General features: G+C 48.2%; 1 protein-coding gene across 2 annotated transcripts in view; it reads right to left on the minus strand.

The window, feature by feature from the left end:
• Positions 1 to 17033, minus strand: part of ITGB5 (integrin subunit beta 5) — a 113117-nt gene that overhangs the window by 41487 nt on the left and 54597 nt on the right. For both annotated transcript variants that reach the window (XM_046001827.1, XM_046001826.1), the window contains 3 exons: positions 7568 to 7729; positions 6071 to 6166; positions 4189 to 4278 (listed from right to left, as the gene is read on the minus strand). In XM_046001827.1, coding sequence (XP_045857783.1) covers positions 4189 to 4278; positions 6071 to 6166; positions 7568 to 7729 — 348 coding nt within the window. The remainder of the gene's footprint in view (positions 1 to 4188; positions 4279 to 6070; positions 6167 to 7567; positions 7730 to 17033) is intronic.

Consider the following 17033-nt stretch of genomic DNA (forward strand, 5'->3'; position numbering starts at 1 on the left):
AGTGGACGAACCATGAGAGACTGTGGACTCTGAGAAACAAACCAAGGGTTTTAGAGGGGAAGTGGGTACAGGGACGAGTTGGCCTGGTGATGGGTATTAAGGAGGGCACGTACTGCATGGGGCACTGGGTGTTATACGTAAACAATGAGTCTTGGAACACTACATCAGAAACTAATATCGTACGTATGGTGACTAACATAACGTAACAAAAAGTAATAATGAAAACATATATATTTTCTAATTGTGAATAACTATGAGAATGAGGCAAATCAGTGTATCAAAAAAGGGCTAGGTAGATTGGAGCGCTGTAAAAAATGACTCAGGGTCAGTCACATGAAACACGAGGCTTCCGTGTCTTGCCAACACGACGTTGGGAGGAAACACTGGTGCTCCCTCCCCATGATCTGCTGGAGCTGCCTCCTGGACATGCTGATGGGGGAGAGAGAACACTGGGGACTGGGATTCCTATCGAATGAACTGGTAACTATGATGGATGGAAATCAAATCTATGCTCCATTCTGGCCCTAAGACCCCAAAGCCTTGCATTGTGATCTAAAGTTTGTATTATTCCTGCTCCCTACAGGAATCAGAAACTCTTAAGATGTTGGGGGCAGGGGACAGGAATCGTGGAGATTATTCAGTTCAACCTGTCAGTCTATGGAAGTGGGAACTGAGGCCAAAGAAAAGGCATTGCCCAGGGTCATTCAGCTGCTGGCAGGCAGGACAGAACCAGGCCTCCTCTCTGCAGTGTTCTGACCTTGGAAAGTAGTGACAGTCAGGTTCATTCTGGTCCTATGGGTCTATCTCCTGCGAAAGACTATGGGCTCCCAAAGGACAGGACTGTGCTCTGTTTACTTTTCCCCCCCCAAGATACACATGATGTCTGCCACACATTAGGCCACTGGCGTATATCTGTTGACCAAATAAATGACTACACGGAATGGAGCATAAAATAGAGGATCCAGGGGCACCTGGGTGGCTCAGTGGGTTAAGCCTCTGCCTTCGGCTCAGGTCGTAGTCTCAGGGTCCTGGGATCGAGTCCTGCATCGGGCTCTCTGCTCGGCAGGGAGCCTGCTTCCCTCTCTCTCTGCCTGCCTCTCTGCCTACTTGTGACCTGTCTGTCTGTCAGATAAATAAATTAAATCTTAAAAAAAAAAAAAATAGAGGATCCAAGCTTCAGGCAATGCAGTTCTTGCACATGATGACCTCTGCAGGATGCCTGAAATTCAATGAACTCCCATCACATCTGCTCCTGAAGACGTTTCCTCACTCCTCATCCTAAGGCAAGGAGACAATGTCAAGGATGCCAGAAGTTTAAAGGCTATTAAAATACTCAGGCAGGCTAGGTCACAGCTGCAGTTGCTTTAAGTCAGGCCAGCTGTGGAACGGGTGGGCACAGACTTGATGGCAACGACAAAAAGAGAAACACGTGCTCCACCCGGAGACACATCTACCACAGCCTCTCCTACTACCTCCACATGCCAGGCTAGCAGTTTCCAGCTCCTTCTGTTCTCCCCCACTCTGAAAAGAGCCCCCCCCGCCCCCCCCACCCCCACCACCATGATTCGGAGTCCTAGTCCTCTTTCTCAATGTGACACAACGCTGGTGTGTTGTGTGTGAGCACCCGGAGCCGCCCTCCGGGCTCTAGAAGAGAACCTCTCCCAGCACCAACAGCACGGCCAAGCTCCACGCTGCCAAACCCCCTTGGGAGGAGACTTGGTGATCTCTCGCAATGAAGAATTTGGCACAGCAAACGAAAATACAGAAATCAAAGCCCAGAGCTGAAGACTTCCCAGTATGAGAGCTGTCTACAACAGACTTGAGTCTGTAGGATACGGACTTACACACACCCTTCCCATCTTGCTCCCTCCTCAGCCTCACTAAGTCCCACAGCTATTTCGTCTGTTGCATGTGCTTCACCCCAAATCTCTTCAGAATGTCCCCACAGATGGCTGGCCAGCTCCCTCGGGGGGGTCGGAGTCAACACCCAAACTTAGTCATCTGTTGCATGACTCACATGGAATCCAATGGAATCCGCCACAAACTGCCGAGACGGCAAGGTAACACAAACAGAAGCAAATGGCCCAGTCACAGCTGGGTTCAGACCCAGGCCAGGGAGAGAAGCAGGTGGAAGGAAAGCCAGAGCTAGGTATGCTAAGTGCACACACACACACACACACACACACACACACACACACACACACAGAGTGACAATGGGTCCAGCAGCATCAGGTGGGAGTTCTGGCTCTCACTCTGACTCCTTTAGTTCAGTGTCCAGAGGCTGAGGCCAAAAGGCTCCCAGCAAGGAATGGCCTTTAGAAAGGAGGCGACATTCAGCAGGCCTGGGCCCCTCCCCCCCACACGATCTTTTCTCAGACAGGCTCTTGGTAGGTTTCTTTCCATTCACCATGGAAGTGTGAAAACCACTGAAGATAAGGTGAACCCGGAAACCCTGGCCTGCTGGGTCTGGTGAAGACTTAAAAATCAGAGAACAGAAAAGAGGATGTCGTATGTGGGGAATGGGGTAGAAGATAGGGAAGGAAGTCTTTGGTTTCTCTCAAGAGGAAGTTCCAGGAGTGAGGGGGGATTGGAGCATTTGTGAGAAGAGGACCTTAACTGCACGAGAAGGTGGGGGTGGGTAGAGGACAGAAAACCATCCACAAATCCTCACTGCCTTCCAGCTCACCGCCTTTCCGACGCTGAAGCTCCAGGAGACACAAGTGACGGCCCTGGAGTGCCCCAGCGGCAAGCGCACAACCTCTGGCTCCTGGTCCAGCTGAGCAATATTTCGTAAGTCAGAACAGGACGGCATCAGTAGTCTGACAAAGTCAACACTGGAGACGCAGAGCTCCAAACACTCGCTTGTACATCAGTCACGGCTGGGAAGGTGGTTTTTCTACCACACGTGTGATGCCATAGTGGATCCCGGGTTAGCCCATAAATGTCTATTTTACATAAGGTTAGGACTAATAGTGCTACTTCAACTGTATTTACTTTATGCATAACTTTGTTTTAACAGGAAGAGGCACTCAATTCCAGTTTGGGAATTAGCTGGCCCCATGAGGGGCTGGGCGGACCCTGGAAGCTACAACCCTCATTGGGCTTTGCAGGGAGGGGCCAGCTGAGCGTCCAGACTTGCCTGCACGAGAAACTGGGCCTGCCATCTTCCTGAGAAAAGTAGGTCTGAGTCAAGTGCTTCCTGGGTCCACAGACTGAGGGAAAGGAGGATAGGAAGGAGAAAGGTCTGGGAATCCCGGAAACAGGCTTGGCATGAGGAAGGGACAGCTGGAGCGCATCTGGCAGTGCTCCACTTCGGCTCACAGGCAGCCAAGTCTGGGTGACGAGTTACAGAGCACAGAACTCACCAGGCCCTCTCAGCCTCCCTCTGAAAGGCCCTGATTACAACCAGACCTAAGTGGGCAGGCAAAGGGCCTCTGATTCTTAGAGTCTGCTGCAGTCCACAGCTCTCTGCGGAGCTCCAAGAGCCTGGGGAATGTTGACTGCCCTGCCCACTGGGAGGCGAAGTCAGCGGGCGTGCTTCTCTCTTCCTGCCAACATGCAGGCAGGATCACCTGGGCAATCGGGCAGGTGCAGAAAACCTGTGCCCCGCCTCAAGCATAGTGCTCCCGTGGGCCCAAGTTTTCATGAAGTCAGAACCTAGGCATATCCAGGGGCCATTGGCCTGAGTCTGACTAAGCCATTTGCTGATCACTGGGTTCAATGTTTGTTGAGAATCAAGAGGGCAGAGGTGAGGGGAGAGGATACAGCAAGTAGGATGACCTTCAGCCCAAACCTGAGTGGAGGAGGAAGGTGTTAAACTCATGAGACAGGCCGCAACGGGATGCTGGAGGGCTCAGTCAGTTAAGCATCTGCCTTGGCTCGGGTCATGGTCCCAGGGTCCTGAGATTAACCCCGCTTGGATTCCCTATTCAGCGGGCAGCCTGTTCTCCCTCTACCTGCCACTACCCCTGCTTTGCTCTCTCTCTCTCTCTGTGTCAAACAAATAAAATCTTAAAAAAAAAAAGAGAGAAAGAGAGAGAGAGAGAGAGAGAGAGACAGGCAGCAGGAAGCAGAGCCACACACGCCAGCCTAATTCACAGCCCACCTACGCGCACGTCAGCTCCTAGAGCCTCAGCGGGACAGGGTGGGGTGGGGTGCAGTGGTAGTGGGGAAAAACTGATGACTTACATTGTACGCATTGATAATCAGTTGAATGATATTTTTGGAGTCTCCGTGTAAAATCTCCACTGTCGTTCCAGGTATCAGGGCTGTGAAATTCTTAGGAAAAAAAAAAAAAAGAAGAAGAGAGAAAGAAAGAAGAAATATAAGCCAATTTTGCCCTTCTATACCAACTGCTCTCCTGAGCTAGACCAGTAAGGAGCCCCCAGCGCCACACTCTCTCACATCATAAACTGGAGAAGACGTCACAAGCAAGGTGAGAGGACCTGGCCCAGGGCCGCAGACATGTGGAAAACCAACCTCTGAAGGTCTGCATCAAAGGGCCTGGGAAGATCTGTTCCTGAAGCAGAATGTCCTGCTCCTCTCAGGAGACCTCTCCCCTCCGACCCACAACAGGCAACTCTCTGGAATTCCATCCTCCTCTATGGGCAACTTAGTCTTGATATCCTTGCCATCTTTCCTCAAGTCTACATAGATCTGTATTCCCAGGTTCAGCTCAAGGACGCCCTGGATGTCTTCAGCAGGAGCAAAGGGGGAAGCTCTTCCAAGAGTCTATGGCCTCTTCCCTGAATGGGGAACTGAGACGTGAGTGGTGGCTTCCCACGGACAGCTGGGTATCTCTGGGTAAAATCCTGGGCACAGCAGGCAGCCTTGAAGTGGCTGCCTCTCCTCTCTCATTTGTCCTTACACCTGAGTAGGTCATGTGTTAGACTGCCAGAGACCTCCAGAAACTCCCACTGCCCTCAGCCTGCCTTGGGCCGCCTCCCTGATTAAGGTGTCCTTGGTTCCAAGCAAGAACGGCTTAGGCCGTTCTTAGGCCGCGGTGGACTGCTTCTGTCTTGAGGTATCTGGAAACATACCCAGTCTAGTCTGTGCAACTGATCCCTCTAGAGATGTTCCTTGTAAACGGACAGGTTTTGTCCTGCTATCTTCCACTGCATGAGATGAGGAAAACAATCCTCATTCCTTGTTTTCATCTTCTAAAACTGATTCAGACTACAAGAAGAGAAAGAACTCAAGCAGATGCAAGTGGCATTTGATCAGTGATAATCTCAGGCAGAAGCAAGAGAAGACCACAGACACAGGTTCTTCTGGGGACAGTTAAGAACAGTCTGGAGAGGGGATGGGGGCTGGCTGGTCCAAGCGGCGGGCAGGGCTGGAGAAGGATTGCTGATTCAGTTCTCGTAACTTCTCAAGCCAAAGAAGTCAGAGGGGAGCTGGGCTTTACATCTCGCTTACACACACATGCCCTGAGCAACTGGGAGACTTCTAGTTCAAAAGGTGACTTGCCTAGATTGTGAGAAAGAACGCATTCACAAGGGGAGCTTACAACGACGGTCTAGAGGGTGACCCAGGAAAAGTCTCATAGACAGAGTCAATTCATACACAGACTCCTCTATTCACTCAAGACATCTTTGGGAATTCCTGTCTCAGACTAAGCCCCTGGTCTGCCCTTACTCGGCAAAGAAGGCGTAAAACTCCGAATACTGGAGTTAGTCATGTAGCCTGCTCCACTGCCTGCGTTTTCTTTCCATACATTTTTATTTTATATTGTCCTTCCCTATTACACTGAAAACCATTTCATCACCTGAAAAATGGGAGCTCATACTATTTCCAAAGTTTTTTTCAGGATCAAACTAGATACCGTGTTTACATTGCTTGTAAAGGCATGCATATCTAGGGGAATGCTAATAGATTCTTCAATACTGTTATTTTCCACTAGATCAAGACAGGGCTATAGTCCAGCCCTCCTGTGGATCTCCTCCCACACAGAGCAAGGCTGTTAATACTCCTCACCCCACCACCCCACATTCTAATCACCCGTTCACCTTGGGATCGTCAGGGGCCCTGGAATCAGGCCATGAGCCTCCCTCACTCCCTCCAGGCATACCTTGTAGAGCATATAATGGCTTTTTGTCACCGCAAAGATGAGGTTGATATTGTTCTCTGCCAATTTCTCTCCAAGCAAGGCAAGGGATGGATAGTCCTAGGGCCAAGGCAAAAAAAGGTCAAGGCTGTAACATTTCCAACAGGATGAGACACTTAGCCCCCCGGCTCCAGCATGCACTTGGGAATTCATCACTTGCTGGGAAAAGCAGCTTCCCCTGGCCACCCTTAATAACAGCCCCAGCCGCAAGCTTCAGACTGGGGAAATATACCAAGATCTCAGGAAAGGACCCTATGGCACCCCCCAAACTAGATGCATTGCCCCATCCCTCGTAAGTCAGAATGGAGACGTGATGAGAGGGAGAGTCCCACACCTGATGTGTGTCTCCCTCTATCCTTCCAGCCCGGATGGGACAGAGAGGACAGCACCCAAGCCCCCCAGCCACCACACCCTACCATCAGCTCCTGTTATCTTCCCTCTCTTCCCGAACACCCCTCCTCCCTATCTCCCTGCCCTGTTTTCCTTCTCTTAAGCCCAGCAGCTGGGCCTGCTCACGACTCAGAATAGGCAGAAGAGGCTGCCTGTGGTGGGGGAGGGGAGCCAGGGAGGAGGGGAGGGTGGGGGCTGAGAGGCAGTCCCGAAGGATTTTAATGTCCCGAAGAAATGATTTTAAGGGCTAACGATAGGTACAGAGGTCCTTACCAGCTCTACAGTTATCAAGTTTTATAATTATGAGTCCTTTTTCCAGACTTCATTATTCTTGGGTAATATGTGAGGCTTGAAACTGGAGAAAATGGGTTTGCCCAGCAAAAAATGTTATAAAATATTTCTCTCTAGCCAGACACCAGAATGGATTTGGGAAGGAAAAGGGTACAGACTTTTTTTTTTTTTTACTGCACAGTAAGACAAAATCTTGCTAATTGTTGCATCTGGGAAACAGGTATATAGGAATTCATTTCACTGGTCTACCTACTAATATATGTTTGAAATTTTGCATCAACTGTTTTAGATGACATGGTCATAGTCACAGACTATGGACAGTGGAAGGTCCTTGAGGCCTCCTATTCTGTGCACACCTCTGCAGCCATAGTCCTGACCCGACAGAACTCTGTGCCCCAGGACGCTCAGTTCTAGAAGTCACAAAGGTTTACCTTCACTGTTTTGCCCTATAGCTTCTGTCCCAGTTTTGATCTCTACAGGAGCACAGTCCCTGCCCTCCTCTAAGGTCACCTCCATCCTCTGGGATCTATCCTGTCTGCCCCGGTCACCTTTTCCTTAACTAGCTTGCATTTAAGTGCACACTGGCGGGAAGATGAAGCAGCTACAGAAATCTGTGAGAAACGTTCTAAGTTAATGAGGAGTTCTGGAAGCCCAGCTGGGGGAGATGGCATAGAAACCCAATTTCCAGAACAGACTGGAAAGCCCGTGAGTAGAGGGCCAGGTGAGCACTTGGTCCGTGGATAGGAGCACGGGAGCGGGGCTGGGGTGCCCGGCCCTCACCATCTGATTGGACACAGTGTACTCGTTGGCCTCGTCCAGGTGGCACTGGCCATCATGCGGCTGCACCAGGCCCCCCAGTTTTCCATCCAGCGCGATGTGGGGCACGTCGTCCGTAGTGAACACCAGCAAGTGTAGAGCATCCTTTCGCCAGCCAATCTTCTCCTGAGGACAGAACTTGATTGGTGCCAAGCATTTCTGACTGTTGCCCAAGGCTGCCCCAGGACATTGGACAGGGCCCGGACCCATCGCCCAGGGTCATGAACTGAATCAGAGGCATTTCCCTACATGCACAGCTGGGGGACACTCATCGAAACCAGAGGAAGGATTCCACAGAGCTGAGAAGAGACAGAGCCGGGACTGAGGAAGCCTAAGTGCACAGAGACAGATCTCCACAGCTGGGCCCATACTGGCCCATGTGCCTGGAACTTCCCTCCCCACCATCCTATCTTCCCTGCTCCTTTCAGTTACACCTGAGGGCTACCCTTCTCGATGCTTCCCCTTTTAGCTTCCTTCCCCAGAAAAGCCTTAGCCCTCCTCAACACAACCCCCCACGAAGCACTCAGGCTGGCTGGCCTTATCTTAAGAAGACCGGTAAGGAACACTTCAGTCCCCCAGCAAGACACAAACTGCTCAGAACTGAGTGTTCCAGTGACTAATGGATCTGTCTTTGGAGGATTTGGTAAAATCTGCCATCTAGTCTGGTAGGTGTAAACTAACTGAGCTACTTTAGTGTTTAAGGTCAATCAGATTAGCTCTGTCGTCCCTTCTCTGCTTCCTGCATCCACTCTAGTCAGAGGCACCGCTGAACACCTGTAAGGGAAAGACTCTATTTCTCAGACTGAGACACTGTGGCTCTGATGCTACACAAAATAGTAAACGGGCATCCTGAAAACCACTCTGTTGGTAGCAGAGTGAACACATGAAGTATTAAACATGCTGAGCGTTATCTATACATGCACACTTGACAGGAAAGCCAAAGCCTGAGTTCACAGACTTCATGAGTCAAGGGCTGTTGTCCTTCAGAGAGGTGGGGAGTTGAGGGCATCACCGTCTTTCTTATTACCATACTGATGAATTTAACAGCCTTAAAGAACTATAACATTTTCTCATGTGCTCCAAAAGCAGCATGGAAAAAAAAAAATCACAAAATATCAGACTAATGAGAGGGAGAAAAAGAGACTGAAGAGAAGCCAATGAGGACTGAGAGCAGGATGCCTCCTGTGAGAAGGAACTTATCTTTTGGGGAATCAGTCTCCTCGACTCTCCACATTCATCCAACATATAACTGCTGATCTCCTATTATGTGGCAGGCCCTATGGAATGGGGTCCACAAAACAGCTTATTCCAGATCCCAAAGAGCTTACAGGCAAATGGAATCACAACTCCAACACATCACTACCAGGATGCTAATGAAGGTACATACAATGTCAATGGAAATGGGAGAGGGGGAAGACGGAAGCCTCCCCAGGATACCTGAAACGTAGGCTGAGCTAGAAGGATACAGAGGGCTCTTCAAGGAAGCTGGAAGAAGAAATGGAGGAAGCAGAAGAGGGTGGTGGGTGTTCTAGGCACTAGCAAAGACACAAAGGGAGGGCAACTACATTTTGGGGACCTAGAACAAGAAACCTAGGTCTCTGACAGCAATGAAATCTAAGTCATGACAAAACTAATCTGTGGTGTTAGAAGTCAAGACAGTGGTTCCCCTTGGAGGCACAACCAGGGGGCATTAATAACTGACAAAAGTCACAAGGAGGCTTCTGCGTTGCCGGTGATATTCTGTTTATTGACCTGGTACCTGGTATTTCTACCTTGTGAAAATTTACAGCAATGCACTCTTATGTTGTTTTCTGCACATAATATTAGACTTTGATAAAGAGTTTAAAACCGTGAGGGGCATATGGGTGGCTCAGTCAGTTAAGCATTTGTGTTCAGCTCAGGTCATGATCCCAGGGTCCTGGGATCAAGTCCCATGTCAGGCTTCCTACTCAGTGGGGAGTTTGTTTCTCCCTCCTCCTCTGTCCTTCCCCCCTACTCGTGCTCTCTCTCTCTCTTTCAAATAAATAAATAAAATCCTTGAAAAAAAAGCTTAAAACTGTGAAATACATAGAGCAGCACATTATAAGCCATGGAGTGTGGGAGGGCAGGATGCTTAGGAGACAAAGCATAATCAAGAGAGCATAGGGGCGCCTAGATGGCTCAGTGAAACATCTGACTCTTGGTTTGAGCTTAGGTCTTGATCTCAGGCTTCTGAGATGGAGCCTGGTGCTGGGCTCTATGCAGGGCATGGAGCCTGCTTAAGATCCTCGCTCTCGGGGCGCCTGGGTGGCTCAGTGGATTAAAGCCTCTGCCTTCAGCTTAGGTCATGATCCCAGGGTCCAGGGATGGAGCCCCACATCAGGCTCTCTGCTCCGCAGGGAGCCTCCTTCCCCTCCTCTCTCTCTCTGCTGCCTCTTTGCCTACTTGTGATCTCTGTCTGTCAAATAAATAAACAAAATCTTAAAAAAATAATAAAATTTTTAAAAATTTAAAAAAAATTAAAAAAGATTCTCACTCTCCCTCTGATCTCCCCTCCAAAAAAGGATGGGGCGGGGGCGGGGGCAGAATGTAAACCAACAGCACTTTTTGCAGGAAAAATGTGGATCTGCTATCCACGAGGATACAACAATGTGCTAACCACCCTGACAAGAAAGTAGAAAACCTCTAATCTGACATAGTGTATTAAGAACCTTAGAAAAATATCAGAGACCTAAAAAAATGTACAGAGTTAGTTTCCACGGATCAGAAGTATGTTACTGAGATGTCATCTCTTCCCAGATTGACCTATAAACTTGGCACAATCCCAATCAAAAGCCAATAAGTTTAAAGTTTTTAATTTAATTTAAATTAAAATTAAGTTTAATCTAAAATTCATATGGAAAGGCAAATCACGGATACTAGCCACATAATTTTCTAAAAACAACAAAGTTGAGGAACTCATTATCTAAAGTCGAGGCTTATTACAAAGCATCAGCAATTAAGACAGCCAATAAACATCGATGGTGGAGCATGACAGAGATAAACAGACTCACACAGAGATGGTCAATTCAATAGAAGGTATTGGAACAATTAGACATCCATATGGACAGAAATGAAGCTCAACCCATACCTCTTACTAAAGAGATTAAAAAATTAACTAGACTTAAGACTACAAAAATTCTGGGGCACCTGGGTGGCTCAGTGGGTTAAAGCCTCTCTGCCTTCAGCTCAGGTCATGATTTCAGGGTCCTGGGATCGAGCCCCACATCGGGCTCTCTGCTCTGTAGGGAGCCTGCTTCCTCCTCTCTCTCTGCCTGCGTCTCTGCCTAGTTGTGATTTCTCTGTCAAATAAATAAAATATTAAAAAAAAAAGACTAAAAGATTCTGAAGGAAAAGGAAAAAACCTTTGTGACCTTCCTATAGGAAGAGATTTCTTAGATAAGATGATTCACAGGATAAAAATTGAGGAACTGGACTTCATCAAAATTAAAAACATCTGCTCTTTGAAAGACACCATTAAGAAAATGAAGTGAGAAGGTGTGGACTGGGAGAAAACATTTGCAAAGAAATAAAAATCTGATAGAGAACCTGTCTGCAGAACACCTGAAGAACTCTCGTAGGTCAGTACGAAAAGAGACAACTGAATTTAAAAAGACAGAGACTTGAACAGACATTTCACCAAAGAAGGGAGATGGATGGAAATAAGCACATGAAAGGGTCCTCAACATCATTAGGCATGAAGGAACTGCACATTAAAACCACAATAAGAATGCACTAGATAGCTACTCCAAAAACTACCACACCAACCCTGATAATACCAAGTGCTGGAAGGGATATGGTGTAACTAGAACTCTTGTAATCATTAGTGAGAATACAAACATTCCAGCAACTTTGGAAACAGCTTGGCAGATTCTTATAAAGTTACACATACACTTACCATCAACCCAGCAATCCCCCTCTTTGGTATTTACCCAAAGGAAATGAAAAATTATGCTCACATGAAGATTTCTATGTAAATGTATTTTTCTAAGATTTTATTTTTAAGGAATCTCTACATCCAACGTGGGACTTGAACTCACAGCCCCAAAATCAAGAGTCAGAAAGAGCCAGTCAGGCACCCCTCTGTGCAAATATTTATAAGAGCTATTCAAAATCATCAAAAAGTCGAGACACCGAGTGGTGAACAGAGAGACACAATGTTGTACATCTGTACAATGGGAGACTGTTCTGCACCAAAAGGAACAAACTCCTAACACACACACAACCTGGACAAGTCTCCGAAGCATTACATTAAGTGAAAAACACCAGAGTCCAAAGGCCACGTGCTAACTCCATTCATATGACACTAGGGGAAGGACAAAAACATAGGGACAGAAACAAACTCGTAGTTGCCAAAGACTGAGGGTAAAGGGAGGGGCCAGCAACAAAGGGATGCCAGGGAACTTTCTGGGGGAGGAAAATAACCCTTATCTTCACTGTGAGCGGCTGCAAGACTTGAGCCCAAAAGGATGAATTTTACTCTATGTAAATTATCCCCCATTAATGTGACTTAAAACAAACACCCGGGGCGCCTGGGTGGCTCAGTGGGTTAAGGCCTCTGCCTTCGGCTCGGGTCATGATCCCGGGGTCCTGGGATCCAGCCCCGCATCGGGCTCTCTGCTCAGCGTGGAGCCTGCTTCCTCCTCTCTCTCCGCCTGCCTCTCTGCCTACTTGTGATCTCTCTCTGTCAAATAAATAAATAAAATCTTTAAAAAAAAAAAAAAAAAGAAGTATACATCTTTTGACTTGATGATTCTACTTCAAGGCACTTTGTCTGCAAGGAGTTTCCCGAAGGACGCACAGCAGTGTTTTCACCAGTAGTGAGGCACAGGGAAAGACGTGAATACGCTTATTCAGGAATGGTTAAGTAAATGCAGAGATCTCTTCTCTGGCCATTAGAAATTATGTCCACAAAAAGTATGACATTTTGGGTAAACGTGTGTGATATTAAGTGGAAAACAACATATACCATACTATGATGATGGCATGACTGCAAACCATGAGAAACAAGCCGGACTTTCTCGAAAAAAGAGAGTCAGAGCAGCTGAAACAACATACACCATAATGTGGTTGGGGGCCAGATGACAGGCAGGATCTTTTTTCCATTATGCCCCCAACTGTCTTTCAGAAGCAAGTACCACTTTCCCAAGACTGGGCTGTGAACACTGGTCTGTCAGCCACTTCCGCCTTCTCTTCCGCGCCAGCTTCCCTGGGGGCTTGTAGGGACCTACAGGAGGCTGGCAGCAAGGGCACAGACAGTGTGGAACTTGGGTGCCCCGAGATGGACATTTCCATTTTGCTGTCACCCCTAATTACCTGTGTAGCTTTGACCAGATTACTTAATGCCTCAAGAGCTTTTCTTCTTGTTAGTAAAAACAGGAATAACAGTAAACATTTATTGATCACCTCCACTCTTCCACTTAATCTTCACCGCAGCCCTTCTAATGCAGGGAATACAGCGCCGTCGTGAAGATGGGGAAAGCGGTGTCCAGAGACGTTAAGTCACTAGCCCAAGGTCAATGAACAAGTAGGAACCAGAGAAGCCCCATTCAGGGGATCTCTTTCTTACTCACAAAGCTGGACTGGCCAATCATGTAGAGAGAGAGGATGGGATAGGGGTGTGTGTGTGTGTGTGTGTGTGTGAGAGAGAGAGAGAGAGAGAGAGAGAGAGACACACACACACACACAGAGAGAAATGAAAGAATTCATTAAAATACTTAGTAGTCTCCGGGCACCTGGGTGGTTCAGTGGGTTAAAGCCTCTGCTTTCAGCTCAGGTCATGATCTCTGGGTCCTGGGATCGAGCCAGGATCTGGGTCCTGGGATCGACCCAGGATCTCTGCTCAGCAGGGAGCCTGCTTCCCCCTCTCTATCTGCCTGTCTCTCTGCCTACTTGTGCTCTCTGCCTGTCAAAATAAATAAATAAAATATTAAAATACTTAGTAGTCTCTCAACTTCTGACTGCCAAGTCCAAGATAAATGTTTGTTAAATTGAAAGGTTGGATCTGAAACAGAAATAGCTCTACAAACAAAGAATGGTGCGGCCTGATAATAATAATTCTGTTTTCCCTGACCTAGACTCTTATTATGTAAGTGGCATTAACAGACTTGGCCCAGAGGCCGGGCTGCAGAGAATGAGTCTAGCCATGCTTATTTATCTGCCCAGGCTTTGGGGCTCAGATTTTGTAAGCAGGGACTCCAGAGAGAATTCACGTTAGAAATAATTTTCCTACAGTCCGCCTGGACTATTTGCAAGGCTTAAGTTCTGTCTGCCATGTCTGGGGCAGACAGCAATGGTGGGACAGCAGATTGCTTTTTTTCAAGAAAGGACAGCTGCAGGATGGAGTGTGGCATGGGAGAGAGAGTACACGAGCTTTTGAGCAGATGAGGCTGAAATCAAACCTGCTTTGCTCTGAGATGCCTCTCTCGACCTTGGTTTCTTCATCCGCAACAAAAATGGAGGAAATCCTATTTTGCAGGGCTGAAGCTGGGTGTAGTCATAATGTATTACAAAGCTCTCAGCACATAAAAGAGGGGCTACACAAAGGGTCTGCGGTTATTACTCGAAGACTGGTACTAATTTCTGCATTTTCTCCCTTGGCCTTACACTGCTGGACGTGGGAGGCTCCGCCATGGTCCCAGGGGCGACGAAGGACGGCACACAGAGAAGCTGAAAAAGGCCTTGAGTTAAAACTTCAAACCTCAATGAGATTCTACCGCACACCTAAAAGAACCGCTGAACCGAAAAAGACCGACCACATCCAATGCTGAGGGGGATGTGGAGTCACACGCCGCCGCAAGCCACATAAGATGATACGTGTGCTTTGGAAAACAGTCTGGCAGTTTCTTAAAAGGTTCAACACCCACCAGATGACCCAGCAAGTCCACTCCCAGCTACAGAAACAAAAGAAACAAAGGCGAACATCCGCGCAAACATGTGAACGCACACATTCAGAGCAGCTGTTTGCAATAGGCCAGAACGACCAGATATCACAAACCACTCAAACACCCAGCCAGCCAAACACGGATGAACAAGCCGTGGTCCGTCCATGCAGTGGAATTCTATTAACAAAGGAAGGATGGAGATACTCGACAGAACAGGTAAGTCTCAAAATCACTGCGCTCAGTGAAAGAAACCAGGCCAAAAAAGCAGGTATGCTGAATATAGACAATTTGAGCAAATGCAAACTCAAGTACTGAGACAGCAAGCTAATTAGGGGCTGCCTGGGGTGAGGAGGAGGAGGAGGAGGAGGAGGAGGGAGAAATGACAAAGGAGAACCAATGCTCCCTGGAGAAGGAAGGATATGTTCGTTATCTTGATCATGGGCTGTGTGTGTGTGTATCTCACAGGTGGTGTGGAAACGTGTCAAATTTCTTAAACTGTACACTTTCAATATGTCTAGTTTGTTATACATCATATATATATATATATATATATATATATATATATATCTCCTCAATAAAGCTGTTGCATTTAAGGAAGACTTGGTTTGCTCACAAAGTCTCAATTACAAGAAATGACATGAACAGACCCCGTGTCCATAATGTGGGAGGGAACACAGCTCGGACACATTCTCTTGTCAGAGGCAGCATCACACAGCAGCAAGGGGCCCCATCCTTTCCCTCCCAAGTCAGCCCCACACCTGCCTCAACCTGTCTTTCTGACCTGAGGCAAGTTACTCAATCCTTCCCGGGCAGCTTCTCCTTCATAAAAAGGAGATAACAGAATACTGACAGAATACTGACAAAATGGGGCTGTCTGAGAGGATGACACACGGGAGTGGCCTGTACCTAGTGAACAGTTAAAAATGACAATGACCGTCAATCAGTATTCCCATGGAGCTGCAAATCCCTGACCCCTCTGTAATTCAGAAGCGCACAGTCTTATCTTTGCCCTGTAGGATCATGGGCGATGTTTATTCTACTTTCTGCTCACCTGCATTTTCTATACTTTTAGATTGAACACATTCTCATTTTAGAAAAAAAAAAAATTAAGAGAAGGGGAGAAAACCTAGACCTATTTATGTAGCTACATTTTCCTCCATGTCTCAGGGTAAAAACAATATATTTAAAAGCCAGTTTCATTAAATGCCATAGAGGTCAGCCACGAGATGAAAACTTCAGGGGCTGGGCTGGACGGAAACATACCCGACTCTGGCATTGGGCCAAGGTCGCGATTTACTTAACTTCTCCTGGCTCTTTGCTCAGACCTGCATCAAATTCACCACGAGAACTGTTTCCACCTTCAAACCCATTCCTGCACTTGCTCAGGTGACCTCACCTTTTTTGTCACCAAGGGGACTTGCTGCCCCGTCTATTCCCAGGGGCATCCTCCTGTCCTCTCTGATCTGTCTCCATGTGACCCCTAGAGAGTAATTTTTGGACCCCGTCTCCCTCCCTCATGCGCACATGTTCTCTGTCCTGGCTGCACTGTAGGTTCCTCTAGGGAGCTTCACCAACACTAATGCCCAGGGCTGCTGATCAAACTGGGCTGATCTGTGGCCCAGCTGTCAGGGTTTTTAAAGGTCCCCAGATGAGTGTCATGTGCCACAGGTTAAGAACCAATCCCATGGCCACCGCAGGCCTTGCTCTTGGGGCCTCTGGGACAATCCGGAACTCCTTCGAGCCCCCCTGCCCTGTCTGGCACACAGCCCCATCCTGCTCCTGCCCTCTGGCTGCTCTCCCAGCAGGTGGATGAGGTCAAAGACAACACTCTCCGCCCCCTGCCCCGCTCTGTGGAGGTTTACTTGGATGACTGGCAAAAACACCCTGCACTTGACCTCTCTCTGGAGCTTTCCTCCCAGGTCTGCGCCAAAACCCAAGTTGTCTGCCGTCACTCAGAATTCAGCTCATCTGAAGGTGCAGCACCATCTTTATCCCCAGATCAACCACCCCCCAAGCTTCTCATTTTGACAACGGGTCTCTCACATGCCTTCTCCAGAAACCTTGGAAATACCTTTTTCATCTTCTCTGGTTCCCCAACAGCACCAGCTAGTCCCAAACTCTCAACTCTCTCATTCCTGTGTTGAGCCAGAGCCCCTGGGCAATGCTACCCACGACTTCCCACCTTCCTCCAGGCCACCTGCCTACAGTTCCCCGGGAGGTGTGACCATGACCCAGCATACCCCAGCTGTTCCAGGGAGGCAACCCACACAGGCAGGAGACCACACTATGTGGAAAGCAGCCATCCGTGGACTACAGGTGTGTGGCAGGAGTAATGAGTGGCTAGGCGGATGGTCCCCAAGCCACGAATCTCCAATTCCATCCAGGTCCCTGAGGCAAACCGTCTACCTATTCTGTGGGGACCAAGCTGTCAAACTGGGGCCAGAGAGGACTTTCCCAGGGTGGAGAACTCAGCAGGGAATTTGTCCTCAGCAGCGAAGATCTGGAGGTGCGGGAAGAGAGAAAGGGGT

This window comes from Meles meles, chromosome 4 (genome assembly GCF_922984935.1).
Source record: "Meles meles chromosome 4, mMelMel3.1 paternal haplotype, whole genome shotgun sequence".
Lineage (NCBI taxonomy): Eukaryota > Metazoa > Chordata > Mammalia > Carnivora > Mustelidae > Meles > Meles meles.